Source organism: Lasiosphaeria miniovina (assembly GCF_030549165.1).
Source record: "Lasiosphaeria miniovina strain SMH2392-1A chromosome Unknown B0T26scaffold_9, whole genome shotgun sequence".
NCBI lineage: Eukaryota > Fungi > Ascomycota > Sordariomycetes > Sordariales > Lasiosphaeriaceae > Lasiosphaeria > Lasiosphaeria miniovina.
Genome location: NW_026848228.1, coordinates 198,078 through 225,098, shown reverse-complemented (window position 1 = coordinate 225,098; position 27,021 = coordinate 198,078). Strand labels below are relative to the sequence as shown.

The 27,021-nt window shown below is 56.1% G+C and overlaps 10 protein-coding genes across 10 annotated transcripts; 5 read left to right on the top strand and 5 right to left on the bottom strand.

The window, feature by feature from the left end:
* Positions 1-1,154: 1,154 nt before the first annotated feature.
* B0T26DRAFT_660290 (uncharacterized protein) lies at positions 1,155-3,402 on the top strand (the record flags this gene model as incomplete). The annotated part of the gene is made up of 2 exons (XM_060439020.1): positions 1,155-1,563; positions 1,640-3,402. 2 exons carry the CDS (start codon positions 1,155-1,157, stop codon positions 3,400-3,402), a joined length of 2,172 nt encoding a protein of 723 aa, XP_060289307.1.
* A 945-nt stretch (positions 3,403-4,347) lies between these two features.
* Positions 4,348-5,523, top strand: B0T26DRAFT_757642 (catalase-like domain-containing protein; the record flags this gene model as incomplete). Its single annotated transcript, XM_060446273.1, has 3 exons — positions 4,348-4,444; positions 4,518-4,969; positions 5,140-5,523. 3 exons carry the CDS (start codon positions 4,348-4,350, stop codon positions 5,521-5,523), a joined length of 933 nt encoding a protein of 310 aa, XP_060289306.1.
* A 280-nt stretch (positions 5,524-5,803) lies between these two features.
* On the bottom strand, positions 5,804-9,264 carry B0T26DRAFT_525008 (MCM2/3/5 family-domain-containing protein). Its single transcript, XM_060435501.1, has 3 exons — positions 8,757-9,264; positions 6,207-8,685; positions 5,804-6,135 (listed from the first exon to the last, which is right to left on the bottom strand). The coding sequence occupies exons 1-3, from the start codon at positions 9,032-9,034 to the stop codon at positions 6,007-6,009; spliced, it is 2,886 nt and encodes a 961-aa protein (XP_060289305.1). The 5' UTR covers positions 9,035-9,264; the 3' UTR covers positions 5,804-6,006.
* Positions 9,265-9,555: 291 nt separating this feature from the next.
* Positions 9,556-11,142, bottom strand: B0T26DRAFT_659846 (histone acetyltransferase-like protein; the record flags this gene model as incomplete). Its single annotated transcript, XM_060438982.1, has 2 exons — positions 9,556-10,987; positions 11,057-11,142. The coding sequence occupies 2 exons, from the start codon at positions 11,140-11,142 to the stop codon at positions 9,556-9,558; spliced, it is 1,518 nt and encodes a 505-aa protein (XP_060289304.1).
* A 656-nt stretch (positions 11,143-11,798) lies between these two features.
* B0T26DRAFT_659645 (ribonuclease H-like domain-containing protein) lies at positions 11,799-12,818 on the top strand (the record flags this gene model as incomplete). The annotated part of the gene is made up of 1 exon (XM_060438968.1): positions 11,799-12,818. The coding sequence occupies one exon, from the start codon at positions 11,799-11,801 to the stop codon at positions 12,816-12,818; it is 1,020 nt and encodes a 339-aa protein (XP_060289303.1).
* Positions 12,819-13,054: 236 nt separating this feature from the next.
* On the bottom strand, positions 13,055-14,689 carry B0T26DRAFT_744695 (cyclopropane-fatty-acyl-phospholipid synthase; the record flags this gene model as incomplete). Its single annotated transcript, XM_060444448.1, has 4 exons — positions 13,055-13,165; positions 13,233-13,488; positions 13,554-14,406; positions 14,479-14,689. 4 exons carry the CDS (start codon positions 14,687-14,689, stop codon positions 13,055-13,057), a joined length of 1,431 nt encoding a protein of 476 aa, XP_060289302.1.
* A 3,075-nt stretch (positions 14,690-17,764) lies between these two features.
* B0T26DRAFT_734108 (uncharacterized protein) lies at positions 17,765-18,123 on the top strand (the record flags this gene model as incomplete). The annotated part of the gene is made up of 1 exon (XM_060443179.1): positions 17,765-18,123. A coding segment is annotated over exon 1 (290 nt), but the record flags the coding sequence as incomplete, so codon positions are not given.
* A 236-nt stretch (positions 18,124-18,359) lies between these two features.
* On the top strand, positions 18,360-18,951 carry B0T26DRAFT_681763 (ribonuclease H2 non-catalytic subunit-domain-containing protein; the record flags this gene model as incomplete). Its single annotated transcript, XM_060440682.1, has 2 exons — positions 18,360-18,827; positions 18,916-18,951. The coding sequence occupies 2 exons, from the start codon at positions 18,360-18,362 to the stop codon at positions 18,949-18,951; spliced, it is 504 nt and encodes a 167-aa protein (XP_060289300.1).
* A 459-nt stretch (positions 18,952-19,410) lies between these two features.
* B0T26DRAFT_659609 (pyridoxal phosphate-dependent transferase) lies at positions 19,411-21,051 on the bottom strand (the record flags this gene model as incomplete). Its single annotated transcript, XM_060438964.1, has 2 exons — positions 19,411-20,370; positions 20,506-21,051. 2 exons carry the CDS (start codon positions 21,049-21,051, stop codon positions 19,411-19,413), a joined length of 1,506 nt encoding a protein of 501 aa, XP_060289299.1.
* A 1,309-nt stretch (positions 21,052-22,360) lies between these two features.
* B0T26DRAFT_757635 (uncharacterized protein) lies at positions 22,361-26,362 on the bottom strand (the record flags this gene model as incomplete). The annotated part of the gene is made up of 3 exons (XM_060446272.1): positions 22,361-25,617; positions 25,696-26,194; positions 26,300-26,362. The coding sequence occupies 3 exons, from the start codon at positions 26,360-26,362 to the stop codon at positions 22,361-22,363; spliced, it is 3,819 nt and encodes a 1,272-aa protein (XP_060289298.1).
* Between the last annotated feature and the right edge of the window lie 659 nt (positions 26,363-27,021).

The window sequence follows — 27,021 nt, the reverse complement described above, 5'->3', positions numbered from 1 at the left end:
TCTCAAGGCTAAATCACTTCTCTGGAAAGACCATTCAGAATCGCTCACTTTGAATTGTTGCATCACGTCGTCATATCTTGCCGTCTCTACAAGCCGGATCGCCAAGTTAGAGGCCGCAGCATGACGCATCCGCAGCGGAATTCTCCCCTCTGACTTTCACCCCAGACAGAAAGCGAAACGAAGAGGGAGAAAAAGAGGGCACAGAATCTGTCGACGCTGGTCTAGAAGAAACAAAGATTTTGAATTCACTGGCAACTTGATGGTGTCCTTTGGCAGACATCGTGCAGTAAACAACTGCCAAAATATCGACTTTTTTTTTTTTGCGTGGCCACCAAGGTTTCCAATTGCTTTTTTTTATGTCGTCTCTTTTTTTCATTACCCTCTCCGATCACTAGATCAGCTGGGATGATGCAGCAAGCGGATAGCGAGTTTGCGGGGAACATGGGTCTGGGTGTGTCTGGGTGTTCCCAAGGCTGCTGGCGGCTCGTTGCATCTGGATTTATCCCTTCTTCCACGCCGCTACTCTTAATTACCCTCCGCCAAACCTCGGCCGCGCATGGCGTAAGCCCTATACTCGAGTCCACTTCAATATTGCGCGCACTCGGCGGCCAGCAGCAAGGACAGCAGCCCACCGTTGGCGGAGATGGCTTCGACGCCGGCTCGCTTATGCCCCATACCTAAGGTAGTGTGGATGGCAAAGACTTGCTCGCCATCCAATGTGCTGCGGCTCCCAAGGCCGTTGGATACTTGGCCCAATATACCAGGGCCTGGCGGTTTATCTACGCGTCTCCTGGAACCGGTCCTGCCCGTCCCATACCCCCCGTTCCGGTCATGGACGGTTGGCGAAATATATCTATATACCTTCGCACGCACTTGTTTCGTGCCATGGAAAATGTTCCATCCCCAAGCCCATAACGGTCGCCGCCCGCTATGCTGTTTGATCGCCGACTCGTAGCAGGGCTGGCTGGTCTCTGGACCGCCTCCCTGGCGAGCGCCGCTACTTGCACGTCCAACCTTGTCATCGACAACTTCATAAAGTGGACTGAGGGCGTAAACAATCTGGACTGGCAGAATGGAGGTCGGTCGGTCCTCGTGGCATCCCTCCCTGTGCCGACCGTATTGCTAACACCACTTCTGGGTCAGACGATGGGAGCATGACCTCGATCGCCGCAGCCGCCGGCGAGGTCGTCTTCGTCCCCAAGGCACTAGGCTCGTACTTTTATGAATCCTTCCCGTGTCAGCAGGCTCAAACCAGTGGCTACGGCGGACTTCAATTCACCGTCCAGGGGCCGTCCAACGGTTCCTTCTCCCTCGAGCTGCAGACTGTCGCGGACTGCAACGTCACGACCGGCCACAATAGCTCGTATAACATAGTCGGCAACCTGACGGGCCAGCTCCAGACAGTCACTCTTCCTCTGCTTGGCTTCGACAACAACCCGAACTATGACGCCATAGTTGGTCTAGTGTGGACCGTGTTCTCGTCGTATGGAACCCAATGGACCATAGGAAACATCACGCTGGTCTGTGGGGCTCTTCCCGGTGGCACGCCGCCTACGGCGACGGGTATGTCTCCATCTTCTTGGACCATTATCATTCCCCTACAAATCATGTGTGCCGAACTGACCTTTTGTGCACGTAGTGTTGCCAACAAGATCGACAATAGCGCCGACACCAACAACTGTACCCACCGTGGCGCCGACGACAGCTTGCTCGAATCTTCTGATTGACGACTGGGAGTCGCAGTCACGCTTGACCTTCCTGGGATACAATGCCATGGGACAGGCCTCGAGCGATGACGGAACCATGGCTTCCATCGTCGTCAGCGGCCACAGGGTTATGCTGACCCCTTCCAGCACCGACTCGTACTTCTACAGCCAGTTTGGCTGCCTGGATACCCAAAACAAGTACGGCGGCATCTCCTTCAAGATCAGAGCTGCACGAGGAACCACATTTGCCGTCACAATGGGCTGGTTCCAGACATGCGGGTCGAATAACCTCAAGACGGCCACCCTGACTTCGACGCAGTTGAAATGGTCCTTCGACGGCACCGAGAGGCTCTACTGGTTCCCCTTTTCCGTCTTTACTGGGCTTGACGCGTCCAAGCTCAACATGATCTACTTTTCCACCTTCAACGCTGCCGTCATACTCGGGCCCATGTCATTCTACTGTGGCACTACTGCCACGGAATACATTGCCCCACCCGGAGGTGCCATATCAGCCCCCCTTGCGCTGGCGACGTCCGTTGTTCCTGTCTCCAATGCGAAGAGCTTTGTGATTGATTCGTTTACGAACCAGGAGACGAATGCTCTCGGCCAATGGCATGGCGGCGAGGACGGCATGGCGGCTGTCTTTGGCAACAATAAGCTCACAATTCTCACCAACGATTCCGACGCAAACTGGAACACGCAGTTGGCGGATGGATGTGCCGATATGCGCGCCTATTCTGGAGCATACCTGCACATTGCCTACTCTGGCAGCAACAAGTTCAGTGTTGCCCTGCAGCAACATAATGAAAAGTGTGACGATAGCATTCAGCCTGCACCAGAGACGTGGGATTCGCTGGAGGCGGCCAGGTACGCCTCGGCAAAGGATATCTACATGCCCATCAAGCATTTCAACGTCAACCTTACGCGAAGCATCGGTTTCAATCTGCGAGGGTTTTACACAAGGGACCCAACTGTTATCACCAAAATCGAAATCGTAGACTCGGTTCCCACGGGGTGGACCATGCCCCAAAAGCTCGGCTCGGGCAACCTCATCTTTGCCTGCACGCGGCCCAACTCGTTTGCGTTTGCCATTGACGACGGCGACCCGCAGCTGGCAAAGAGAGTCATGGAGATTGTCAAGCAAGCCGACATCCCGGTAACTTTCTTTACCGTCGGCCTGCCGCTCCTAGACCCCACGACGGGTCTCGGGGACATTTACAAGGAGATGGCGTCGCATGGACATCAGATTGCGCTGCACTCATACACGCATCCCAAGATGGAGGGCCTGCCAGACGTTGCAAGCATCGATTGGGAAATCAACAATGACCTTGGGGCAGTCAAGCAGGTCTTTGGCGACAAGGGACATACCAACTACTTCCGGCCGCCTTTTGGCACCGAAGGCGCGCGCATGCGGCAGCAAATAGCGCACCACTTCAAGGATCCCAACGCAAAGATTGTCATGTGGAGCATCGACGTCGAAGACTGGCTGTGGGCCTTGACGCCAACTCCCGAGAACCAGCTGGCCGCGTTCAAGCGTGACCTGGCCGCGGGCGGAAACCTCGTTGTAATGCATTACCTCTACAATACGACGGTTGAGTACCTGCCCGAGTTCATCAGACTCGCAAAGGCAACGGGTAAAAGGCTGATGCGGGTCGACCAATGTATGGAGGACCCGAACGCGCCCCCTCTGACTTGAACGAATGAGCGATGGATGATGGGTTTGCGAAAGTCGGAAAAATGACGAGCGAATGGCGAATGATTCACGGGCATTTCTTCAGAATCACGGAGCAAAAGTATATCGCATGCATCAAATTCCTGTAAGACGTTCCTTTGGATAGGTAATGAAGAACAAGAAAAGTACCGCGACGTATTTGGTGACACAGAAGGATTCAATGTCATGTCAAGCACGCTGAAACTGCTGCTGAGAAACAAATAACATAACCCATTAATCAAATACTAGTGCCATGACATGGCCGTCTTCCTACGTGCGGCCTCTCCAGGAGTAGCGGATGTCAGCTATCTGTCGGCTCGATAATCCCGAAGGTTATATGTATATAACCATGCCCGAATCCTTTCTCGTAATGGCCTAGTAGGGAGATCGGGCATGCATTCAATCCCCGCCACCATGCAGCAGCGTGCTCCTTGGGTTGGTAATGTAACTTCACCATGAGATCCCGTCTTATGACATTCCAGCGGCTGCGCACGCACATTACTGCCCAGCAGCCTCTCAGTCAGCAACCCGCCGGCTGGTCTGATTGCGTGCTGCACGGGGCCAATAGCATCAAAGACAATTACGATCACTGTCAACTCGATGACATGTGCCCCCTGTAGGCTGATTTTATAGGATTATCTATCAAGTTCCCATACACTTGCGTGACGAGAGGGGAACTAGATGGGATTTGTTGACAGCGATATAAGAGCCTCCCTTCTGACCCAGGCCAGGTAGCAGTTGTTGGTCTTGTTCTTTGTTCTCGTGAGAGTGTTTACACAATTAGGAATATTAGCCATAGTCTTCTGAGTTCTGGGTTGGTAATCTCTCTATCCAAGACAATCATATACTCTCTGCCTAGTGAGGATATTTGTCCCTCGAGAAAGGAAAGCTGTGATATTTAGTCAAGCTCCTGGACTAGGAACATCCATCATGCCTCTTCCCGCCGACGAGAAGGTCGTTGAGACCAGCAAGGCCATCGTCGAGACGCTGCACGGCATCTTTGGCCCTCATCCAGGCTTTCGTCCTGGTAAGCAACATCATCACCCCTTTACGAACACCGTTTATGGTTTGCGTTGTCTGACTTCTTCTTCTCCCCCCAGCCCACGCCAAGGGTATCCTGCTCGACGGGACGTTCACGCCGACGGCCGAGGCGGCGGCGCTGTCCAAGGCGGCGCACTTCAACGCGCCGTCGACGCCCGTCATCGCGCGCCTGTCGAGCTCGACGGGGATCCCGCAGCTGCCCGACACGGACGCCAACGGCAACCCGCGCGGGTTCGCGGTGCGCTTCCGCCTAGCCGAGACGCCGCGCCGCGTCCACACCGACATCGTCGCCCACTCGGCCGACGGCTTCCCCGGCCGCACCGGCGAGGACGCCCTCGCCTTCTTCTCCGCCATCCGCGACGGCTCCGTCGGCGACTACGTCGCATCGCACCCGGCCGCGCTGGCTTTCGTGCAGCTCCCCAAGCCCTTTCCCGCCAGCTTCTCCACCGAGCGCTTCTTTGGCGTCAACGCGTTCAAGCTCATCGCCGAGGATGGGACCGTGACGTTTGTGGTATGTCTACCATTATTGAGTGATGTGTTTGCCAGCCATCTCCCTGTTTGCCCCTGTTCAATCACCCCTGTAGAAGAAAGGAGAAATCAAGAAAAAAAAGTGGGGGTAAGAAAGACATGAAAAGCACAAACTAACGCACAAACTAACGCACAAACACGCACCCCCTACAGCGCTACCGCATCGTCCCGACCAATGGCCTCGCAGAGCTCGGCGACGCGGAGGCGGCGACCAAGCCGGCCAACTACCTGTACGACGAGATCCCGGCGCTGCTGGCGGCGGGGCCCATCACGTACACGCTGACGGCGCAGGTGGCGGACGTGGCGGCGGGCGACGTGACGGACGACGCGACGGTGCGGTGGCCCGACACGCGGCGCGTGGTCGAGCTCGGCACCATCAGCCTGACGGGCGAGGCAGCCGAGAACGCGGCGCAGCAAAAGACCATCATCTTCGACCCGATCCCGCGCGTCGACGGCGTCGAGCCGTCTGACGACCCGCTGCTGGAGGCGCGTGCTGGCGTCTACTTGATCAGCGGCCGCGAGCGGAGGGCCGCCTGAGCGAGGATGACGACGGCAGTGGCGCGGCGAGCCAGGTTTTTGCCTCTGTAGTTTTGGGCCTGAGAGGGGGCATTTCATTTTCGTTAACAAGGGTCGACTCACTTGGCACGTGGGGACGTAAACATATCAAGCACTCACTCCAGAGGAGTTGATACATGACCCCAGCCGCTGTCATACAAGATGCACCATCAGACAGACAATGTAAATCTCCTTTCACTGCCCAACCCAGACGTAGGGACATACAATAAGAACTCCAGACGCCGGCCAGCCTGGATTGTTTCTTTAAGCGCAAAAAAATGACCAAAACAGAAGCCCTAACCTCAGATAGGTTACCTTGGTAGGTGGTAGGTACCTTAGATCCAAGTTGACAGATGCCATGCCCGCCATTTTACAAATGACATACGCAACCCGCACATCATCGCCAAGTCACCGCAATGCGCCTCCAATCTATAACATACCCTGCCATAATCCAAGAACATAAACTCAAATCTCTTCGATGGCACAATTAGGGTGCAGGACGTAGACCGTCTTGTGTGCGGCAGAGCTGCTACCCTCGCCGGCATCGCCGTCGTCTTCCGTGGTCTGGCCACGGATGGCCATAAGAATGTTGTCCTGAAAGTTGTAAGCGGATGATCCCAGACTAAAGGAAGGCAAAGATTTTTGACGCAGGAAAAAAAACATACCTTGACCATCTTCTTCAGCACCTTCTTGGCCAGCGCCAGCTCGGTGTTGTAGTCCTCCTCGCCCTCGAGCTCTTCCTCCTTCTGCTCCAGATACCACTCGACAAGCGCGTCGCCCTCAAGGCCGTCGCCGGCCCCGCCGGCCTCGTCCTCGGCGATGCGCGTCACAAACATATTGACGATGGAAATGTACTTTTCGTACGAGACGGATTGCTTCTCGCGGGGCGGGGCGGCCGACGTCTGGCGCGAGGCGGTGCCTGCCTCTTCGCCGTCCTCTGCCATGGGCAGGTCACCATCAACATCAGTTGGCGCCGTCGCAGCCGTAGCCGCGGCCTGCCGGAGTATAGCGCCGTCTTCGAGCGGCAACACGTCGTCTTCGTCTTCCACCTCGACGTCGTCGTGTTCGACCGAAATGATACTCTGTCGGAGGAGGTTGTACGCCTCGTTGACAAAGTCGGGGGTGATGTCCTCGACGCAGTTTGCCTTTGCGATTGCCTCGGACAAGCGGATCATGCTTTCCAGCTGCCGGACCGTAATGCGGTAGCTATTCTTGCCGATGCCGCCCTGTGCGTCGTCGGCGCGGAGGTCCTTGTACCGCTGCACAAGGACTTCCTTGGCCTCGTCTGTGAGTTCCGGACGGAAGGTCCGCGCGAATCGGATGTACCGCTGCAGTTGCTCGGTCGAGAACTCGGGCGTGACAGCGGCGTCCCGCATCTGGTGGATGCCGACAATGTGCTCGGCCAGATGGCGATCTACCTGCTCGTTGCACTCGTCAAGAATGACGAAGAACAGATCGAAACGCGACATGATGGGCGCACTCATGTTGATATTGGCGCGCAGCGTCGTCTTGCGGTTGTATCGGCCACCAACTGGGTTGGCAGCAGCCAGGATGGATGTCCTGGCGTTGAGCGTGGCCTGGATGCCCGCCTTGGCGATCGAGATGGTCTGCTGTTCCATGGCTTCGTGAATGGCGACCTGGTCGGCAATATCCATCTTGTCGAACTCGTCAATGGCGCAAACGCCGTTGTCTGCAAGCATGAGGGCACCAGCCTCGATGGTGAACTCGCCTGTCTCTTCGTCCTTGACCACGGCCGCTGTGAGACCCGCGGCAGACGAGGCCTTGCCCGACGTGTAGACGGCGCGCGGCGCAAAGTTGCAAACGTACTTGAGAAACTGCGACTTGGATGTCGAGGGGTCGCCGACGATGCAAATGTTGATGTCGCCACGAAGCTGCATCCCCTCGGCCGTGGCCTTGCTCACACCTGACAGCAGCTGCAACAGGATTCCCTTCTTGACAATATCGTGTCCATAGACCATGGGCGCAAGAGACTGTACCAACCGTGCGTAGATGTGATCGCTGTGCACCATGGCCCGAAGGTCTTGGATCTCTGTCTGTGTGTACGAAGCCAGGACAGCCTCCTGCGCTTCTTTGATGCTCTCGGCCGTCTCAATGGCAGCACTTCCGGTGAGAGCGCCCACCATATCGATCAAGTGCGCCTCGCCGGATGCGCCAATGGACGACATATCGGGCGTCACCATACAGGCAAGAAAGGCAAGGCGATAGGTGAGATCACGAACACCCAAGGATTTCAGACCCGTCACTCCGCTGCTCCCTGTATCAGCACCGCGGTCATCGCGAACCGATACGTTGCGGATACCAGGCAGGCCAAGCTGGCTGACATCGGGCACCACAATCAGCGCGCCGGTGAAGATGCACTTCTCGCCAGCCTTCGCCCGGTCCACAATCTCACCGCGCAGAATCACATCCATGGTGCGAGGCATGCTTCCCGTGGGAATCTCGCTGCTGTTTTCCTGCACACGCAGCTTCTGCCAGTCGACAAAGGTGCTCTGGCGAATGTCGAGCCGCCACGCCAGGCGGTTCTGACAGGTTGGGTTGGGACACTGGGTGGGCTCGGTGTAGCGGAATGTCTGCTCCACGTCGGGGACAACGCTGCGGCAGGCCTCACAGGTGAAGGTGGCCAGCGCCAGCTCGGGGCGGACCTCGGACGTCCGCGTGACGGTGCCGCTGATGGACAGGAGCTGGCCGATATTCCTGGCGCGCATGGAGCGCACACGCGACACGAGAGGGAGGTTGTAGAAGGCTATGGAAAAGAGCTTGTCCGTCTGTTGGTTGGCCGTCTTGCTGCCTTGCTCCGACTGGCTTGCCGAGCCCGCATTGCTAGAGCCAGCCGTGGTGTGCTGGCTCGAGGCTGTTGGCTGGCGATGCTCGCGGAAGTATTGCGGCTCGTACTTGGCAATCATGCTATGCAGAGCGGCGGTGAGAAATGGAAGGAAGCGGTAGTACGAGTTCAGGATGGCGCCCGCCAGATTTCCGTTGTTCCATGTCTCGAGGTGCTTGTAGTCAACGTAGAAAGTCGACAGCTGGTATGTACGCATGCCGTGGATCTGGGCGACATAGTACTTGTCTGTCGTGACAGCGCTCGAGGTGGGCTGTCCCGAGGCTGTGGGCGTCTCGATATACCTAGATGTAGGCAAGCTACCGTCAGCTCCGGTGTCGCGACTGCTTTCTGGCCAAGAGGAACAAGAACGTACCCCTCGATAAAGTTCTCGAAGTGGTCTTGGATAATTAATCCGATCCTGTCTTCGACCCTCGGGATGTTGTGGGCGTCTGTCGGGCGGATGCGGCCGGGGACTTGATCGTCGGCAAAGCCTTCGCCCTCGTCGTCGCTGGGGGCGCCGAGGCTCTCGGAAGGAGGGGCTCTTGGGCGGCCGGCCGAGGACGCGGGAGCGGATGCGCGCTGCCGGGGCGTCCTCGCCCCGTCCGACATCAGGTACCCAGCGTCGCTGGAGACGGCCATTGGTGTCGCCATGATGCAAAAAGTAAATACGTCGTCGTTTTATCGCAGCCTGTCAAGTATTGTACAGGGCAACGATGTGGTGGCGCGGGTTGGAGATAGGGGAAAGCCTTGAATGGCAAAATGTGGGCGTTTAGGAGGGAGGATCCTGGGCCTGGGCTGGACGGGCTGTTCGCTGCGGATTAAAACGCGAGAAAACGCGCGACGGAAAGTGCGACGCGCCCCTCAAGAAACGGGACGCGAAAAGTGGGTCAAAGTTTAATTACTTCAGTAAATGCATGAATACCCGCGTTCCGCTTACATAGTGCCTAGATAGTACTGTATGCGAGGCCCTGACTCGTCCACGTCAGCCTTCACACCACACCATGTAATAATACACGGTATGTATGAAACAGTGGTATCTACCTCATAACATCATAACCCTAGTAATAGACCGCCCTCCCCTTTTCAAGCCAACGCTTTGCACGTGCGGTGCAGTAAAACACAACATATAGCCAGGCAACTCGCAGAACTAACTCGCAGAACTCGGGTAACTACTACCAGCCCCACGTCCTGCTGGATGCTGTGAACACGGGAGGCTTCCACTGGATGCGTTCTGGGTCGATCAACCGCTTCTGTTTCAGTTTCGCCTTCTCCCTCTGCTGGATCAGCTTCTCGGGCACGACGATCTTGTGCTCTCCTTTGTGATAGACCTGCATCTTAAGCACCTGTAACGTGTGCTCGACATCCTGCGTTGTCATGGCGAGTTGGGCCGCGATTCCCTCGATTGTGCACTTTTCGTCTCGCTCGCTGAACCCCAACAGCAGCTCGATGATGTTTTCCGACCAGTATTGGCGGTAGCTCAGGAGACCAAGATCCGACAGTGGTTTTTCGGGCGAGCCCAGCTTGCCTTCAATTTTGGAGAGCTCGTACGAGAACTGGATCAAGAGCCGGCCGTACCCCTTTCGCTGGTACTGAGGCAGCGTCAAGATACAAGCGACATTATACCCATCGGTGCTCTCCTTCTCCTTCGAGAAGTAGCCGATGAGGTGGCACCCCCTTTCGTCTCTCGTAGTCATGACGTAAAATAGAAACGGGTCGACGTCGTAGTATAGCGTCTTGTGGTCGAGAAACATTTTTGACAGGAGACACAAGTTTCGGCACCAAGTCCGCTGCCGCCGGCCGTCAATCTCAAAGAAGGACACGAAGTCGTCTCGGTAGATCTCGTTTCCGGGAGGATGCTGCAGCGTACACTTTTGGCGGTGCCGCGAGAAGGACTTGAGGTCGCCGTAGTAGCTCAGACAGAATTCGCATATGAACATGCAGTCCTCCTGGCTGAAGACCTCGGGGTACGGAGAGAAGTACCAGGGGAAGAGGACAAATCGGCCAAACTCGGTTTTCGAAATGTTCCGAATACGCGAGATCTCGGCTGGATTCTGCGTCATAGAGCCCGAAGTCCGGAGCTTCTCAATTTCTTCCTCCCGGCTGAACGACGCCTCATGCTCCTTCTTGGCGAGGCCTGCTGGGGTTTCGTCCTCGTCCAGCTCCATCTCGTCGGGCCCAACACCGGGGGTCCCCCCAACCTCCAGGCTGGCGTTAGCCTTGTCCTCGGCATCGTCCGTCTGTGCCGGCGTCTTCAACTGCGGCTGCGATTCGACAAAGTCGGTCCAGGGGTGTGGTGTCTGCCCCTCAGAGACGACCGACTGCTCCCTTTTACCGACCTTCTTCTGCGCCTTCTTAGAGGGCTGCTTCTTGGGTATAACGGGAGCCTTCTTTGCTTTCCCTTCCTTCTGCTTGTCCTTCTCGGGGCTGGGCCACTCGACTTCCTGGTCAAAGTCTATCCTAATGACAGACACCCATTCGTCCAGCCGCTTGTTGAAGTTATCAAAGTTGCAGTAGAACTGCCGCCCGCTCTTGGTCTCCCTGACGCTGAGAATCTCTGCGCGCCGGGGTTGCCCATCCTTTATCACAAAAGCAATACATCCGACTCTATTGAGCATTAGCAACTTGGTCTTAATAACCCTAACCCTGCAAGGGCGACAGAGGGATCTATCTCACTTTAGGGTGTCGGGGGTGGCTCTGCCCTTTTGTCTTGGTCCATCGGAGCCGACGGCGGCTTCGCCGTTAGGGCCAGGAGGGCTCATGATAAAATGACGGTTGCGCGGGTGCTGAGCTTGATGGAAATTGTTAAATGACGCGATATCAAAAAGTCGTAAACTGAGGTGCGACGAGATACCTACAGGGCAGTTTTAGAGGATGTTGCCCGACCGGGGGACGGCCTAGGCTTTGGAGGGGTAAAAGGCTTGAAAAGGCCTGCACTGCCACTGATGCACGTGGGATCTGTCCAGGGCTGCACGTGCCTACACTAACAGCTGAAAGAGGCTGAAAGTGGAATGGAAGCTAACAGGACGGGGACCTGCAGGCAGGCTTTGCAGTGGAATTTTCTGTTTGCCATCACCTCAATTTCCACTGACCAATTCAGGGTCCAACTTATAAGGGGTTTTAAAAATTTCCAGCTTTTTCGCCAACAAGGCAAGACTCCCGTTCCAAAACCTAGTACCTATCTAGGTACCTTGGTATATTGCACCACTTCCAGTGTTGTCGTCCATGATCAATCAGGCAGGGTTGTGGACTATGAATACATAAGAACAAAAAGAGAGCAACTACGGTGTATAGCAGCTTCAAGTCAGCAGCCCGCAGTACGCAGTCAGATATCAGCCAGCATCCTCTGTCGGTTTTTTATCGTTTGCAGCACTGCCACCACAGACTTTGATAGCCCAAAGATCTTGTTTCTGCCGTGATGGCCCCGGAGCTCTCATCAAACTGGAAGAAACTTCAGGCCAAGATCAAGGCGGAGTCCGCGCCAACCACGGCAGCCACACCTGCCTCGAAGCGAAAGGCGAGCGACAGCCAGAGCGGCCCCGGTCCTCGGGATCTTCACCCGTCAAAGAGACAGAAGCAGCCGCTCAAGCCAGGCCGCTCAGAAAGACCCGCGCCCCGGAAACCCAGCAGCAGCTTTAAGCAGGCGCACCCAGCGACGTCCATGGGCAACACGCAGAGCTCCAAGATCGATGCCGTGACCAAAGCGGGCGTGTCGCCGTCTCTTGCGCTATGGGCAGCGAACAACGACATCTCAGCCGAGGACATGGCCGAGGCGTACGGGCTAGGCCTGCGCGGCAATGCGATGCTGGAGAAGACGGCGCCGGCGCGCCCTAACGAGGGGCTGGCCCCGGGCGTCGAGGTGGGCAAGTACATTGCGGTCGACTGCGAGATGGTAGGCATTGGCGAGGGGGGTCACGACGACGCGCTGGCGCGAGTGAGTCTGGTCGACTTCCACGGGCGGCAGGTGTACGACTCGTTTGTGCGGCCGCAGGAGCCCGTCGTAGACTGGCGGACACACGTGAGCGGGGTGAGCCCCAAGAACATGGCCACGGCGCGGAGCTTCAAGGAGGTGCAGGCACAGGTCGCCGAGCTCCTCCACGACAGGATCCTGGTGGGACACGACGTGAAGCACGACCTCAAGGTGCTCCTGCTAGACCACCCGCCCAAGCACACACGAGACACGGCCAAGTTCTCGGCCTTCAGGAAGTACGGACATGGGCCGAAGCCGGCGCTCAAGGTCCTGGCGCAGGAGCTGTTGGGGGTGGAGATCCAGAGCGGACAGCACTCGAGCATTGAAGACGCACGAGTCACCATGCTTCTCTTCAGAAAGCACAAGCAGGCCTTTGATGTCGAGCACGCCAGTCGCTATCCCGACACAGCCGTGCAGAAATTCAGAAACGGCAAGTCTCAGCCTAAGAAATTCAAGGACAAAAAATGACCTTTTATATACCACCCATCCTGAGCGACGTGTCACATAACACAACAAAGGCGCACCAGGCCTCTTGGTCCGGGTATAGTGATCTCGTACATATATTCCCCAGGCAGGCAAGCGGAGACGCGTCCAGTCGACTCTGCGGTGCCTGGACAACACACCACCAAGAACGCTGCAAACTCCTCTGTGAAAGCAGCCTACAGCAATACGCCAGCCAGTGTCTGTCCAAGAATATCGAGCTTTCAGAGTGGGATGCCCTCCATCAGCTCTAGTGCGCCTTCCCTACCAACCGTGATAATAACATCCCCCAATGTTTTGGTTACGAATCCGGCCTCGCAATATGTGAAGTAGTACTAGACACTGCCGTCAGCAATCCGTAGGCAGAGCCGTCCTGTTGTGCTGTGTTGTGCTGGGTCTTACCTTCCACTTCCTCCGGAACACCTCGATCTCCTCGTCCGTCAAATCGGGATGCTCTGCCTTGAGGGCCGGCCGAATCCTAGCCTCAAAGTTGCGCAGGAAGTCTTCCCTCCAGAGGCGAAGGGCCTTGACATAGTGGCCTCCGATGTTCTCGACCTTTTCCACGATGAGCGTGCCCTTCGACTCGGCCGTGATGTGATTGATGAGCTGGGTCGTGGACGGGAGATAGCCTCCCGGAAATATGTAGTGGTTGATGAAACTTGGGTCATTGTCAGTGTTTTTTTCTTCTTCTCTTTTGGTCTGCGTCGACGCGTCACTACTTACTCTTCGCCTTTGGAATAACTGTCGTGTCTCCCCTCGGGCATGGTAATGCACTGGAACATGGCAACCCCCCCGTCTTTCTTCAGCAGCCGATCGATGCACGCGAAATACGTGCCGAGGAACTCTTGGCCGACAGCCTCCAGCATCTCGATGGACACGATCTTATCGTACGGGATTTCTGGCACTGGCAGGGCGCGGTAGTCCTTTAGGAGGACCTCGATCCTGTCCGAAAACCCCGCGGCGGCAATGCGCCCTTCAGCCAATACTTTTTGCTCTCGCGACAACGTCAGGCTCGTCACGCGGCACCCAGTCCTACGGACGGCCTCGATTGCAAATGAACCCCAGCCGGTTCCTATTTCCAAGACGTGGTCTGTTGACTTGAGCTTGGCTCCGTCGATGAAGCGGTGCAGCTTGGTCATCTGGGCCTCCTCTAGGGACTCCTCTCGGCCGTCTACCAATGGTGCCGTGCTCCATATTGGACATGAATATGTCATGTCTGGTGACAAGAATGCCGCGAACATGTCGTTGCTTATGTCATAGTGCGCTGATATGTTCAGCAGTGCGTTGGAGAGCGTGTTGGTTGAGCGCGCCACTCCTGTGATTGCACTGGCGATTGCAGACGACCATGTCGTCGCATTGGATAGCTGGTCCCGGTTCAGAATGAAGAGCTGGAAGAAGGCGGTCAGGTCGGCGCACTCGACCTCGCCGAGCATGTATGCCTCTGCGAATCCCATGTCTGCAAAAAGGAAGAGGCGCATCCAGAAGGCCTCGCTCTTGACGACCAGCTCGACTCGGGGATACGCTGCGAGCTTGCGGACATCGCTGTCTCCATTAGTCAGAGCGCCAAAGCTGGCGTCTGCTGTCCGACCAGATCGCTTAGCAGGCCTTGGATCGGCCGGCCGTGGCTCAGAGAGCCCTATCTTCTTACCGAAGACGAGACGCTGGTCAACCGGGTCGTCGACGAGTATGAGCGTGCCGACTTCAATGGAGGACAAAAGTGACTGTATCGTCGGCTTGGCAATAGCAAGGCCCGGGCCCCAGGTGAGGCTGCCGAGCCTACTGCGGATATAACCAACGCTGATATATATGGGACGAGTCACGACCTCTGGCAGGGCCGGCCGTGATCTGTATGACGCCATTTTGTTGATGGAATGTTCAAGACGAGCAGCCACCCGATGTCCGACAGGTGTACTACAGGGTACAGGGGCGATGTTGTCAAAACGACAAAGGCTACAATCGGCACTGCCTTCAAGAAATCCTAGCCTTTGTTGGGATATCTGGCGCAGGACAGAAGGGGGAGAACCGTGTTCACTTTTCCGAAGCGAGTTGGGTCTCGGTGGCCCCCGGATGATTGTTTGTTCTGTTGGTTGCTTGGTTTATTTGGTGAGGAGGTGAGTGGGCTTCTGCCTGCTGTCAACTGCCCAGTGGCAATGGCGGTGAGGGAATGATGAGATGAGGATCAAGACTGGGATGGAACTTGGCCGCACACACCCATCAGTTCCAAGAGCCCGAAGTTCTAAGAGCCTGAAGTTTCAAGAGCGTGGGTTCCAAGAGCGTGAAGTTCTAAGAGCGCGGAGGAGAGTGAAGGACAGCGAATCGTACTCCCGACATGGCTGTCAGGTGTGTGGTTTGCTGGCGAGAGTGGGAGAGCTCTGCGACCACGTTGGGGAGGCTGCGGCGCAAGAAGGACAGGAGCCGTTATCGCGTCTCAAGTCGAGGATCCGATCGTATCCTGGCTATCCTGGCGCACAGACATGGAAGACTCCCTTGCTCCGGAGGTCGGCCTGCTCCTGCGCGTGGATTTGACGATACGCCACCGTGGGGCCCCTATCTGTGAGGGGTGTATATAAGTAGAGGTCGGGACTGGGATGCGGATGCGGATGCAGGTGCAGATGCAGGTAGGGTAGGTAGACAGTCTAGAGTTGTGTCAATGCCAATCGGATCTAATGTGGAGACGTCGACTAGAATTCTGCGAGTAGTCCAGGTAGAGAGACCTATGGATGCCAGATGGGGGCCGGGAATCCTGACGGGCTGGCCGAGGGTAGTACCGTACGTAAAGGGAGCGGGCGTGAGTCAAAGTCTGGATGGAATCATTGAAATGGCTACTAGCAGCCCCATATGATGCAATTGCTTGCCCAATTGATATCACAAGGCCACCTGGTACGTATCTACGTGTAAGAATCTGCCCCTCCATGATATTTCGGGCATGAGAGTTCGACTTTCCCGCCATGTGCTCGAGGTGGTCATAGGGTCCCAAGGGCGGGGATTAACACGGCGAATAGCTCCTGCCCCTACGTACTGTCAATTAGGGGTCCTAGCTCAGGCCGGCTTGCGGGGGAAACCACCTTACCCCATGGGGGGTAAAAGGGTGGAAAGGGGGGACGAAACGGGAAGGGGCGGGGCTCCCAGAAAGCTAAGATGGCCAGAAACGCAATGTTTTTCCCGCATCGCCATGCGCGCGGGCGGGTTCAGAGAACCCCTGCCCTGCTCGCCATGGAAGTTGGCAGTAGCGGCAGTCGCAATCGCATGCCGGCCCGAAATGGGCCTGGTGCGGTGGAAAATCAAACATGAAGCCCAGCGGAAGTGGGGGTCCCGTGGACGGTGGTGGTCTTCTTTGCAGGTGCGTGGTGCTGCTACCGTCTCTCGACGAGCCAGCCCCACAAGAAAGAAACCGCGTCCGGAACCCCCGAACTGCACCTCCTCGATGTTGCGGCTCTATTGTCTAGCCGAGAAACTACCTGACATTAGTAACTTGGGCTGTACGGGACATGACGGGAGCAGCCCCAAGACCGCACGCAGCATTATTCGTGGGCCAAGCTTCTAATTTGCCAATGGCTCGCAAGTCTAATGGTTCGTTTTGTTCGACCCATATCCGACATTGCCTCTTCCTCCACGTCAGGTTTACATGCCTCGGTCTGTCTTGTCGACTTGGATTTCATATTGACCCGAGCTAAGAAAGATACTAAGGCGGCTCGGGTCACAGCACGGAAAGAAATTGGCGCTAATAAGTCGTTTCGAGAGTGCACAACCCTGCTAGTTGGGTTGTATCGTTTCCACAAGCAAAATTCCCGCCCGATTCGCAGGAAATTTTCACAGATTGCTATCGGGTTTTTTTCTTGCGATGACTTGGTGTACACCACGAACTCTACGGTAATGGATCTCAACTGCTAAGGGCCCTGTTGTGTGCGCTTTGGCCAAATTTCCGGCAGTGGATTCCTTTTATCTAGACATTTATTATCTGCAAGAATTAGAACTAGATGTAGTCGTCGGGTGAGAGTGAGACCCGTACCATTCGGTTGGGAGTATATACAGTACGTTTTCATAGTCCGAATAGATTTTCTCTTAAAATTATATAACGTATTCTAGCTATCAATGTCTACTGATTTGAAGAATGAGCTTTGAGACAGAACTAGTATGCTCGTAGGAAACATGAGGAAACGGTGAATCCGAAAGAAAGAAGCTTCACGGCTGCTTTCGCACCAAAGATATCATGGGGGCATCGTCATGGGAATGATTGCCAAGAAGCCTTTCTAAGCCTATGGACAGTGAGGTGATTTGAAATTTCAAAATAGTCCCCCAAATCCCAAGTTAGCCCCGTTCAATCTAGGTACCTTAAAGATTTGAAGATGGTGGTTTCCGCGCTCTTTGGAAGTATTCAAACGCCTTACGTAGTTCGAGTGTCCCGTAGCGTAGAAGATCAATCCTGGCTGGCAACCCAGAAAATATAGGAGAGAAAAGAGCGACAGAGAAAGACAGAAGGGGAGAGTTTAGGCAATGTCTAGGGTTAAAATTTGGATCGAGCCAAAACCAGGACAAGCAAGGAGTAGCTACCTACCTGATCTACCGTACCTGAAGCATGTACTTGTGATGCGTATAGGGGTTGTGCACTATGTAGATATAGAAAATAAAGATATTTAGGTGTAACGTTTGGTTTCTTACGCCAAAAATATTACTAAGGACTCAATAGTCGTCCAAGTTCATGATTAGAACCGTGATTACAAGGGTACCTTACTCATACGCGGAAATCCCATAAGCCTAAATTAACATCATTAATTATCGCCCTAACATCCAGGTAACGAAGTGACATGAGCAGAGCTTGAATGGTAAGAACGATTAGGGAGCAACTTTGAAGTATTATCACATCGATTTAGGGTATTTCCGCAAATCAAGTCCAAGGTCACTAACGAAGCCGAGTCCGGGATATTGCTGTCTGCGTCTCGACTACGACATGTTAATGTATGATATATATAATCTTGCACTGCCAGTATTGTCTATGATGAGCTTCCAAACCCTCAGCCTCGCCCTCTGCTGGGTGCGTGGCATGGCAAACGAACTTCTGGGAAGGCTCTCAACAGCTCGTGTTTTCCATGCGATCTGGGTGAATTCCGGCTTGGAGTTTAACGTCCTTTGCATCCTCCAGCGGGGCAACGGATTAATTACTAGAACCCCGTGCCTACGAGCGAGCAATAATTGCTTGGGTCAAAGTGTGATTGGTTTTTGCTTCGATACGTTTCTTAATTGACTTGAATCACTTCGTGCCTGATGTCAAACGTGCACAAAGTGTGGCGGCGTGGCTGTTCGATGACGAAGGCCCTCCAGGGCCTCTGTTGCTCCACACGTAAAGTGGCGCGGCACCAAAGTCTTGGACGCGCCGCCCCGCCGCGTTTAACACATCTCCAATCATTGCTTAAACAACGAATTGCAACGGCAATCAATTTATAAGGAATAAGTGCACCAAGGAAACTAAGAGAATACCGGCATATTTTCATTCTTCTTTTTCACAAGGGAGAACAAGACAGAGAGACAGACATGGCATCACAAAAGCAGCAGCCCATGGTCCGCCTCGAGCGCGACGCGACGGCGACGGGTTCGACACAAAAGGCAACGCCTCATCTGCTCCCATGCCGCGTGCACCACACGGGCTCCGTCGAGCCGGTGCAGTCCTTCTGGGAGCCTACGCAGGGCGAGGACGGCACTAGCACGGCGTATTTCCGCGGCCGCAAGCTCGTGGGCAAGAAGGTGGTGCTGCCCGAGGGATACCGCGGCCTGGTCGCTGTCGCGCGCGACGGGGTGCAAAAGGAGGCCACGGAGTCCGACGTCGATGATATGGAGCGCGATGACGGCCTCACCGCTACCCCAGGCAAGACCAAAACTTCGAGCCTGCTCGTCCAGGCCGAGTTCGACGACATGGTCGTCTGGAGCCACGAAGCGAACGTCGACGGCGCCGCAGACCCATATGTCAAAGGTGTTGAGGAGTGGCTGACGCTCGTAGATCAGGTGTGTGTTGAATGCTCTACGTGGCCCTCAATTCCAACATTTCTGCCTGATTTGCCTCTCCAGGAGACTAATGCGCTCCAATCGCCAGATACACTCGTTCCCTGCACTTACCAGTGACAAATGAATACATAACGACTCAATAATGTATTTACTACAAGTGTCCGTGCTTGAGACATGTGGCTTCTGAACCCGAGTCGAAAGTCTGCCAGTGGTTGGGAGCAAGAGACTGACTGCCTCACCCACGCCGCGTTGTGAGCCGCGTTGTTGTCGTGGTAACGCGGTTGGGGCCCTCACGGGAGGCGTCCATTAGCAGGAGGCAGGCAGGCAACGGTGGAAGTCGATCACTTGATCAATTGAGTGGCGGAATACTACTGCCAAAAACTAAGGTGTGGATTGCTGAAGCCATGATTTCGAGAAGAAAACCTTGATGCTCTTGGATGGATATTCAGGAGTTGTAGCAAGCATACGGGTACCTCGATTGCCAGAGTTGACGCAGTCAAAACCCACGCCAAGGCGTAAATACATTTTTATCTTGCCGCCCATATTTGTTCAAAAAATATTTCGTGTTCCTGCCCATGTTCCCCTATTTAAATCCCCCTGCTGTCCCAACGGGCTTCCACTTGCCAGCCAGCTCCGACGCCGGCAGCTCAGTCCCGTCCCGCAACCGCCTCAACACCATCCCCAGCCGCCTTATGCCCTCGACTATGTCGTCCTCCTCTTCCCATGAGTAGCAGATGCGGAGGTTCCGCGGGAAGCGCACCTGGCCGACCTCGTCGCCACTCACCTCGAAGCTACTCCCCGGCGCGACGACCAAGTTCTCCTCGGCCTGCGCGCGCATGACCACCTCGTCGGCGCGCGGCCCGTCCTCGGGCAGCGTGAGCCACAAAAAGTACCCGCCAAACATGGCGCCATCGTCGCTGCCACTACTACTACGCTCCAGCACCTCGACGCCCGCCCAGCCGAGCTCCGCCTTCACTGCGGCGGCGGCCCGCGCGTGCCGCTGTTGCAAGGCAGGCCGCACGGCGTGGTCGAGGTGGGCGTCAAGGTCGCCGCTGGCGAGTAGCTGGTGGACCACGGCGGCGGCGATCTGGCTGGGCGCGCCTCCCGAACGCGTCGACCCCGTCTGCGACACGCCCAGCGCGAAGTCGGCCGTGCTGTGCGTCCACCCCGTGCGCACCCCCGGCCCGATCAGCTTGCTGAAGGAGCCGTTGCTGATGGCGTGCCCGAAGTGCTTGTGAGCCGGGTCGTGGCGCGTCGGCCCGCCTAGCGCGAGGTCGATGTCCGACAGCCGAGGGAGCAGCGGCAGCGGCAGCGGGAGCGCGTGGGGGACAGAGGAGGGACTGGGGCTGGCGGCCAGGACGGGCCACTGCAGGAAGTCATATACGTCGTCGCATATGACGAGCGCGTCGTGCTCCCTTGCCAGCCGCACTAGACCTTCGCGTCGCCGCAGCGACATGGTCTTGCCTGACGGGTTGGCGCTGGTTGGCACGGCATAGATGACGTGGCGGTAGAACTTGCGGTGCGGGCCTGGGTCCTTGTAGGGCTGAGAAGGGAGAAGTTAGCTGGTTTTCCTGCCGCTTGATGTCCAGAATGAAAGGGAAAGACGAAAAATATAAGGGAAAAAAACATAATGTGCCCGATAGAAAGCATAGACGGTCCGACAAAATATATTGAAGACAAAACGTGCCTTCTCTTCTGACCCTCTCTCAGCCTCGCACCGCCTGATCCCACGCCCCAGCCACTCCAGGTCGATGCCCTCGTCGTCCTCAGGCACGGCGCGCAGCCGGCCGCGGAACCCGGCATCCTCAAAGATGGGACATGCCAGGAAATAGCACGGCGCCACGGCCCAGACAGCGCGCGTGTACGCCGGGTCTGTGAACGACTGCAGAATGCAGGCGATGCTCTGCGATGCGCCGCCAGTGATGCAGATTTGGTCCGCGCCGGCGCCGACACCGACGACAGTGCTGCCGCCTGGTAGTGGGTTCTGCGACTGCGGGCGGTAGCTCGACTTGTAAGCGCAGCCCAGCCAAGCCGCCAGCTCCTCGCGTAGCGGCTGGTAGCCCGGGTCCGGCCCGTATTGGAGCCCGGGTACGTAGACAGCGGGGTCGGCTAGGGCCTTGTTGGCTGCTGCGCGCAGCAGCTCTGCAGGCAGCAGGTGCGGCGACGGCCAGCCACGGATCAGATTTATTAGCTTCTTGTCATTACGCTCGTCGTTGTTCTCCATTTTCCGGGTTTTGTCTCTGCCGAGGGCAGCGTCGCTTGATGTAGTGGCAGTGGCGCCTCCGTGGCAGCAATGTGCTTTTTTGATCCTATTCCATATGACGTCGTTGCGGGCCGGATTGGGTGTTGGCAGGCTGCAGATTGAACATGTCGAGTAGAAACACGTATCCGGTCGAGGCGGACATGATGCCGGTCTCGGACGGGTGCTGAGGGCCCCTCCGCAAAATACGCTCCCGAATGCCCGACAGCCTAGCATTCTTAGCTCGGTCCCCGTCCCGACTGGCTGCTCTCATTTCGGTGAACGAACAGTTGCGGCTGAGACAGCATGGAAAGCGGGGGACACTCGACGGACTCCATCAAATAGAGCTGCCTCGACCAAGCTCACCTTCACAAGCTACAGTTCCAGGCAAGCCAAGGCAAAATTTAACAGACATCTCACAAATACTGCAAATGGAGTAATTGTGGTTTAACTTTCTGTCTGCAAGGACTGCGAAGCTACCAAAATGCTATTGTGCGCGCGTAGCTACACCGTCTTGTTAGATTTGTCTTGTCAATGTACGCACTCTCATATCTCGCGCTCCTAAGGACAAGACCATTATCTTACTAATCTCTATGATAGAAGACAAAACCGGCTGCTTCTCCCTTAGGAGGACATCACGCCGACACAAATGGTACACCCGCTCATGTAGTGTGGCTTGCCGACGCTGTTATCGACTGGGTCCATTGTGACGTGAAATTAAAACGTTAAACAGCAGCAACAGTGTTGGTGTTCCGGTCTCTTCTGTGTCATCCTTTCCATTCATTTCCGTGCACACCATGCCGATCTTACTTCCCTTGGTTTGGGGTACTGGTTGGTCGGCCACCCAAAGCCCCGGCAAACAATGAATGGCTCAGCTCAAAGTCCCAGTACTTCCAATATGAGGGCGCGGCCTCGTGTAGACTAGGCAAACTCCTGGCCCGTCAACAACGTCAACCGAAAAAGCGGCCACGGCCGAAAACGCGAAAATACCGCTACAGAAAAGTAATAAAATAATACCGAAACAAGTAGTACACAGTTACCACCTCTCGGGGAAGTCTCGGGGAAGTAACTTCGAAGTATAGATCTGAACGACCAAAGTCGGGTCGTGCCGATTCAGAGTCGTGTATAGACACCGATAGGATAGCTGCCAGTGACAGCAACATACGTCGGCCAAAAAAAAAAACAGGCGTCAATTGGAAATAGACCTCTAATTTTGAGAGGGAGGGGAGGCTGACACCACCCCATTCAAGAATCTGGCACCCCTAGCTATCTATCGGCTTCATGTCTCGCCCTCCTAGGTTTGGATAGGTGCTGCCGAATTCCGAGACCAATTGTCACGTCCTCGGAAACTGCCTCCTCGGCTGCTTCTGCTCGCCGGCGGGTTGGATCCCGACACGCCAGTCGCCTGGTCGGCCAGGTAAGATGAAGAACCATCTCGGCCCTTGCCCTGACGGTAGTGCGAGACGGATGGAGTCCGACCACCACGCTGCACACCCCCTCGGCGAGGATTGCTTCGAGTACGGCCAGATAAAATTGGAATCGTCTTGAGCTCGTGGCCAGGGAGTGAGACATGCCACACATGACCGCCGGTTGCGTTGGTATCGAGGGGGAATCTGATAGCCTCCGCCGTCGACACCTGTGCAAACAACCTCTTGGGAAGCGGCTTAGGTGGGGGGCTTGGCTGCCAAGCCATTTCCGGAATCTCATTAGGGAGCCGGACGGGAGGCAAAGATCCCATCTCCTGCTCCTCAAAGCATTCCTCCGCCATATCCTTGGTCGTCACAGACCCATCCTTCGCGGCTATCGAAGTAGCATTGGACCGAGATGACGAGGAGCGCCCCGAATGATCGTGGGCGTTCTGGTTTCTATAATCACCGCTCGTCGGCTTGGAATGGGTGTGGGTCTTTCGCCCGCCAAGAAGACTGTCAATCTTGGCCTGCCACATATTCTCCGGCTTGTGTACCGAAGACCGCTGGCTGTTAACGGCTGAGCCAGGTACGGTGGGAATCGCGTCGCTCTCCTTATATGCTCCTGTCGTGGCCCACGAAAAGCTCGGTCCCTGTGACTTGGGTGCTGTGGAGACGCTGCTGGCCTCAGGGGAAGCATGCGCCCGTACCTCGGGCTTAGCGGCAGGTGGCAGCCGAACCACAACCGGCGGCGGGGGTAAGGAGACATGTGGATGGCTCACATCGCCGTCGAAAGCTGGGTGGCCTGCCATGTCTGGAGGAGGCGGGGACGGTGACTTGGGGCGTGCCGCCTCAGTGTTTGACTCCTGCCGGATGTCACGGGCCGGGGGGAAGAATCTTGAGCCCCTCGTCTGCGAGGAAGCCGTCGGCGGCTTGGTTCCTAGGATAGGAGCCGGCGCCGCGCTCTGGGGGCGCCCACTGTGCTCTGAAGGGGCTGCGCTCGACACAGACGCAGCCTTTGCCTCTGATGAGCTAGCCCATGGGTTTTCCTGGCCAAGTTGGACGGTTTGCTTGGTGGGTGCCTCAGCTCGGGCGCCGCTATCATCAAGCTTGGTGGGTCGCCAAGTGTCCTTGATGGCCGGTTGGATGTCTGTCAGTGCCCGGCCTTCCTTCTGCAGCCGACGGTCACGGTCATCGTACTGAGCATTCAGCATATCGCGGAATGCATCGTCACCAAGACGCACAGCGCTGACCCAGGCACTCTGCTTGAGTTCTCGCTCGTTCATCTCGGCTGCTTGTGTTTGCTTGGGAGGCGCAATGGGTGGTTGTCTTGCCGTGGAGGCAGGAACAGCCGCTGGCTGGGAAACAAGGGCGCTGCGTGCGCTGGTTGGGGGCGCAATTGGGCCAGGTCCCGACTTGGCAGGGAGTTGTGCAAGCGGCGAGGTTCCGAGATCTGTGATGAATGTCCCGTTTCCAAGACTCCGGTTGTTATTGGGAGAGCCCCAAACGTTTTTCGCAGTAGCGGGTTGTGTGGCACCCCAAGTCGCCGCAGGATATCGATCGGGCTGTTTGGCCGTATTCGGCCAAGGGTGGGCGTGGGTATTGCCCTGAGCGCGAGTCTCGGTGGACTCTGATACCGACTTTGGCTGTGTGGCCGCTTCATCCGGAACCGAAAATGTCTTCTTCGGCGAATCCGGTGTCGCTGACACTGCGGCGGGCTTCTCGGCTGCCTTTGCCTCAGTAATTGAAGCTACTTCCTGAATCGGCAGGGCCTCGCGTGGCTGAATTTGTGTGGGCGTCGTAGCTTGATCCTTTGCCGAAGCTTTCTTGGCCTTGTTGGACTCGGGCGGTGGGCCTAAAGCTGCTAGCTTCAAAGCGATGCGCTCTTTTCGCTCTGCCTCTTCACGTGCTTCCTGCTCTAAACGACGCTTCATGGCAAGCTCGCGTCGTTCTCGCATTAGTCGTTTCTGGATCTCATAGTCTTCCTCTGTGACTAGAGGAACAGGGGCAGGTTGTTGCACCGGCGGGGGCACGGGTCGCGCTTCAGGCCCTGCAGCGCCGTGCTGAATAGGAATCGCGTGAGAAACTACAGGCGAAACTTTCGCGGGCCAGTTCTGTCCTTGGCGAGGACCTCCCTGAATGCCAGAGGGGGAGAAATTCCTGGGCGAAGCCGGACTATCGGTCCCTCCCGTCGCTGATCCACGCCTGGCATTGATAAACTCAGGAGGCGGCATGGGCATGTCGTGACCCTTAAGCCGATGAATATATGATCCACTACCTCCGCTGACATTGGATGAGCCGCGCCGTCGTCCGTAAGGACCTAGCTGCTCACTGTTTCGGGTAGTTTGGAATGCGGCAGAGGGCTCAGCTGGTCCTTGCTGGTCATGCTGACCAGAGCGTTGCAAGAGTGCGGGCTGTCTGTTATGCTGGCCTTCTGGTCGTGAGCCACGACGGTCGGGGACGGGTTCATAACGGCCCGACTGGGAGTTGTAAAGCTCTCTATTTGCGCCCGCTCCGCCATCTCGCCACGGCGCTCGGCTGAAGTCATCGGCCGCGATCTCCTTGGGAGGAGGAGGGGTATTCGTTTTAGTCAAGGGAACATCCTTGGATGGAAACTTCGCCCCTGACTGGCCTGGAATTTCCATGATAACCGGGGAAACTTTATCGACCTTGGGAATTGGCGCCCACGGCGACTTAACAGGGGTAGGGGGTGCAGGTGGTTTCGCTACCAGCGTCGGCTTCTCTTGCACACCCTTGAGAACAAGTCCTTTGCCAGACCCCAGAACGCCAGGCTTGATAGTAAGCATGGTCGATGCAACACCCGGCGCTGGAGATTTGGGCTTCTCAACGACTCCATTCTCCTTTGCAGCGGTATTTGCATGGTTGAATACAGGCGACGGTGCAGCCACAGGGATATGAGGGGCCGTCTCTGGTACTGGCGCCGGCTCCTCGGTGTGGGGGATGGAAATCTTAGTTCCGTCCTTCCAGGTAATCGTCTCAGGAGCCCAATCCTCGTCGTCGTCATCAATATCGGCCCAGTTTGCCTGGCCTTTGGCACCATCCGGAGCCAGACGGGTAGCCATATGGATGCCGTATTTTTTCAACTCCTCATCCGTATACTTCTTTGGTTCGGGTGGGGGTACAGCTATTGACCGGGTAAGTAAGGATTGCTCAAAACTGCGTGAAATATATGCATCAAGTCAATGGCTCTACTAAAACGTACGTCGGTTCTTGTTCCAAACCACACTCGGATCAGGTGCCGACCCTGCTTTCCGGCCATTCGCAGTTGACGAGGACTTGGTGACCAGGCCGCTGCCTGTCTTTGCGATTAACCGGGGGCGTGGTATCACCAATCCACCACTCGGAGCACCGGGCGCGGAGCCGGCGGCTGCCGCTAGCTTGTCGCCGGGCTTGGACGCAACAGTTGCGGTGCCCTTGGTAGTGAGAAAGGTTTTATTGACACTGATGGACTTGAATGAAGCGGGCTTCTTCACAGTAGATGAAGTTCGACCATGACCCTTGTCCTTTGTCGCATCGCCGCGGGATGCCTCGTTGTCGGATCCTCCACTAATGCTAACTTCTGACGAGTGCACTAGATCGTCGACAATGTCTGAAATATGCTTGTTCGCAATTTCGTCCGTCCCAGCGCTGGCCGGGCCGTCGCCGTTTACGTGCGATCGGTCGAGGCCGACATTGTGCGAGTTGGTATCAATCTGGATAGCCTGAACAGAGGCGCAATAAAACCCACGGTCAGCACGGGCGGACAAGAGACGAGACGAGGAGGAGGGCAGGTGAGGGGAATCAAGGCGATGTGGCATAATACTTACAGGCTCGTGGTCAGAAGTTACAATAGCTTCATCGGATCGCTCCTTGGGTGACTCAGTTGCCATCATACGATTGTCGGAATGGCTGGTACTCGGGGTAACAGTGAATGACGAGTCGCACTTCCACCAGGTCGCAAAGGTATCGGGAAATCCAAGTAGTATCGTGCAGTTTTCTGTCTGGGTCTGGACAGCTCTGCGGAAAGTCAGTGAGTGGTATTGCAACAGGTCAGGGTGCGTAAAAAACGACGATGGCGGATTTTAGACGACCAGGCGAACGAGCAGCGGGCCGCGTCCAAAGCGAAAGGCGGGTGCAAGGTAAAAAGGTGCAACGACGTAACAAGAAGGGGCGAGAATACGTACCCTCACTCTCGCGTGGGAGAATGTTGAATCGCGATTTGCGATGCCTCCTAATCGTGATTTAGTTATTAATGGAGGAAGGAGATGAAGGCGGAAATCGGGGGAAGTTGCACGAGGGCGAATGTGCTGTGAGAGAAGACGATGCGGCTGGTCGTCTTTTCGCGCGGTCTGACGACTCGGCCAGGTTGGTGGGGACCTGAGCGAGCTGGGAGCCACTCGTTTTAGGACTAGCGCCACAGGCTAGGGGTCCCCGTCCAACCCCAGAAGGTCTGGGCCCCCCTCCCTCGCCAAAGGGGTTCCGGCAGGCGACAGCGCTGAAATGGAAACCATTAAACCGCAGTGTGTCGTCATGCAGCTCTTGCAATACG

Excerpts from the sequence above, each read along its gene's own strand:
- B0T26DRAFT_525008 (XM_060435501.1), bottom strand. The coding sequence starts at position 9,034 with ATGGCGACACCAATGGCCGTCTCCAGCGACGCTGGGTACCTGATGTCG. Across the intron at positions 8,686-8,756 it reads TTCGAGAACTTTATCGAGGG|GTATATCGAGACGCCCACAG; the intron begins GTACGTTCTTGT and ends GCCTACATCTAG. Across the intron at positions 6,136-6,206 it reads TGCTGAAGAAGATGGTCAAG|GACAACATTCTTATGGCCAT; the intron begins GTATGTTTTTTT and ends TACAACTTTCAG.